The sequence below is a fragment of the Ipomoea nil genome, unplaced genomic scaffold (genome assembly GCF_001879475.1).
Source record: "Ipomoea nil cultivar Tokyo-kokei standard unplaced genomic scaffold, Asagao_1.1 scaffold1834, whole genome shotgun sequence".
NCBI classification, from domain to species: domain Eukaryota; kingdom Viridiplantae; phylum Streptophyta; class Magnoliopsida; order Solanales; family Convolvulaceae; genus Ipomoea; species Ipomoea nil.
Window position 1 is genome coordinate 118359 of NW_017618262.1, and position 3598 is coordinate 121956.

At 34.3% G+C, this 3598-nt stretch overlaps 1 protein-coding gene across 1 annotated transcript; it reads right to left on the reverse strand.

Moving 5' to 3' along the window:
- Positions 1 to 2600: 2600 nt before the first annotated feature.
- LOC109192803 (zinc finger protein ZAT2-like) lies at positions 2601 to 3260 on the reverse strand. Its single transcript, XM_019343510.1, has one exon. The coding sequence runs from the start codon at positions 3258 to 3260 to the stop codon at positions 2601 to 2603; it is 660 nt and encodes a 219-aa protein (XP_019199055.1).
- Between the last annotated feature and the right edge of the window lie 338 nt (positions 3261 to 3598).

The window sequence follows — 3598 nt, forward strand, 5'->3', positions numbered from 1 at the left end:
AATAAAAAATTAATGAATATTAACCAACTTAATTAAACTAATTAAACATCAATTAACCCCCAGTAAAGCGAAATTCCTTAACACCTAGAGCTCTTACATCTTGATACAATAGGATAGTGGAAAGATAAATATGGTAATTTAGCGACTCAATTTTTAACAGCCCAATTGGATGACTTAGCCACAATTTTATGTAGCTGTTTAATACTCCGTATTTGTGAGTTAATATTACTCTCTCGTATATCTTACAAAGTATTAATTTAACCCACCCACATAAAGCAACTGGTAATCAGATTATTAATTCAACTATAAGGTATGAGAATTTTGGATGTTGGCCACTCTAACTAATTTTTGTCTTTTGTCTTCTTTTCCCCCCCTACTTTCTCTTTCAATTCCTCTATTTCCTTGTTGGATTTTAAAAAATCTGAAGAAAAATTCAAGATGTTGAGCTTGCTCTTAATTAGTATATGGAAACAAGAAATGTAGGAAAAGGGGAAAGATGGAAAGAACATTTTCAAAAAAAAAAAAAATGTATGAAACAAAATATATATGAAAATAAAAAATATAAATATATATTTACAAATATTTTTTTCTTATCTTAAATATACATGAATATTAACTATTTAATAGTTTTGATGGTTAAAACTATTACACTAATAAATAAAAATAATGTACTAACAAATAGTTAAACTCTAAAAATATTCTTAAACTCCGAAATAATAACGCAATGTCTAATTTCTAAACTCCAAAATATTTATAAATTTTAACATTCTATTTAATTAGTTTAATTTGTTCATATTTTCATTAGCATCTTCATTTTTAGACCCGAAAAATAAAATTTTGAAGGTAGTTTTCTTGCACTGTCAACTACCGGTATGTGTTGTTCACTTGTTGCCGTCAGATTTGTCTCAGGAGTAGAAAACTGAAGAGGGAGCTGGGAATTAGTCGGCGAAAATGATAAAGAAATTTTACTGTAAAACTTTAAGTTTCAATTAGGAGTTAATTCCTTTTTTTGGTCCTAGATTTTGGCTTGAACAATTTTAGTTCTTTATAAAAAAAAATTGTCACTTTTTGGACAGACTTATTGTGATCAGGACAAATTTGGTCCTCCGTCAATTATCTCGTTAGTTAGTCTAAATGAGAGATATTTATGTCAATTCAGTTTATTCTCCTTCAAAACAATTTCGCTGTCGGAGACATCTTGACAGTGTTCATCACAAGTTTATTTTGAGAACATTAACAAACCGAGCTTATAGCTTATTAATAACTTAAAATAAGCTATAAACTCCTAATAAGCTCTACCAAATAGACTTTAAATTGTCTAAGTCACTATAAGTGTATGACCAAAAAGAGAATTAACTCTTAATTTAGTTTTCTAGATTTTAAATTTTTGACTCAAAATTTATTTTAAAAAACAAAAAATTAAAAAAAAAATAAAAAAAAATTAAAAAAAAACTTTTGGACATGAAATGAATTTAAGATTTTTTAGTTGATTATGAAATTAAACAATGCATCCACTGTTTAATATGATCAAGGTTGATCACTTTGACCAGATCTGATGATGGAGGCATTACCTCCCTCACCATCCCTAGACGAAGGAAGTAGTGCCATGTGTTAGGCAGAGGCAAGTGAAGGGCCATGTCCAACATCATATATGTAGTTAGGGAATTGTTGGATGAAGGTTGGAAATGTCAAGTCTAACACCCTATCTCTTGAAAATGTGATGGTATATAAAGAAATAAAGTTTTGCATTTCCTATAAGGTATAGTTTTTGAAATAGTGGTAAACGTTTGATCTTAACAAATGATAATTGAACTAGGAGGTTGGCAGAAAAATGGGGAGGCACTACCTCCTTTGTCTAAATCTGAGCGGAGGTGGCAACGCCTCCTTCTTCTTCTTTTTTTTTTTTTTTTTAGCACCCTATATGACGGTATATAAAGAAATATCACCTTTATGATTGGTAGCGTGTGAGCAACATGAAAAATATGATAGTTGAAGAAATTTTGGTAGTTAAGAGTTCTCGGATTAGGCTTATTATATAGAGTTTTATTACGGACTCTCAATTTATAATCTTCTACTTTTATTCCATATGTGGTAAGAAATGATAATATATCTTCACCTCTGGCCCTAAAGAAAATGTTAACATCAATATTTTTAATAAGAGAGTAAAAATAGAGAATATAACTTGGGAGTCAAAGTAGTATTTTCCTATTGCAAAATGGGCCTTTTGCCATATTTTCACCTATTAAATACCATTTGGTTATTTAGTCTAACCCAGTACTAATTCAAAGTACTATACCCTTGATATAAAAACTCAACACATAGTATAAACTGTAAAGAGAGGTTGAAACTTGAAACAATAATTATATTCCTGAAGCTCACTTCCATATATAGATTATATTCAATCAAACAACATATGGAGCTTCAGAAGTATGATCATTATTCATTAATGCCGGCAGGAGAAAAGCTTAAATTAGTATTTCTTGATCGATCTTCACCTCTATTCTGCAGCATTATATTCATCATCATCATCTGAATCTGGGATTTCATTCAAATCGAATCCAAGCCTATTAATTCTATTGTCCCCACCACCATTTCTGTCCTCATCTGCGGCCGCCGGCGGCTTCCCGGCCATGACCTCCGGCGACGCCTGCGGCGGCGGCCCTGTTTCTGCAATGTCGCTTGTGCCCACCCAGCGCCTTCCCACTCCGGAAAACCCTTTCGCAATCGTAAGGGCATTTGAACGCCATCCTCTTCTCCGCTTCAGATTCTGCCTCTTCTTCTGAATCTGAATCTGAATCTTCGTTAACGTCATAATCTTCATCGTCGTGATCATCATCAGACGAAGAAGAAGAAGAAGAAGAAGATTCATCGACTTTACTGGAGAGCATTTTCCGAGCTGCTTTAGTGTGATGGCCGCTATGGGCGGCCAGTGAACGATGGCTCTTGAAATAAACGCCGCAAACGCCGCAAAAATAACGCTCCCCCGCCGCCGTGCTCTGAGAGTTCTTCTCATCTCCGTCCTCCATTATTACTTTACGCTTCTTCGGCGGCACATTAGGTTTTCCATTTTCAGTTCTTGCAGAGATGACGGCGCCGCCTTTGAGGTTGTTCAGATTCGGAATCGGGTTTTTCTTCTTCCTGGGACCGTCGTCATCTTCGCTACTTCTCCTTAGCTTCTGCGAGTGGACCTTTTTGTGGCCTCCCATGGCTTTCCCACTACTGAACTGCTTGCCACAGAAGCAGAAAAATGGAGGCTCCATTATCGTCTCCATGCATGAAAGGAAAAGCAAAATGAGGAATATAATATATCACAAATGATGAAGAAAATGAGATATATAAGGGTGTGGTGGGGCCAAAGGACGAAATAGGAACAACAAAATTAATAAATCTTGAAACAAAATCGTGTGGATTTTGGGAGGATGGACAGATTCACAACACAAGGCATCATAATTTATTGCAGATTGAATTAATTGATTTTGTCTTTTTGCAGATTTAAACACATAATCACATTAAATTTCACTAAATTAAAAGTCAAAGAGTATTAGACCTGGAAGTCGTTACGCTCCCCTACATTTACCACTCACACACAAGTGGTCAA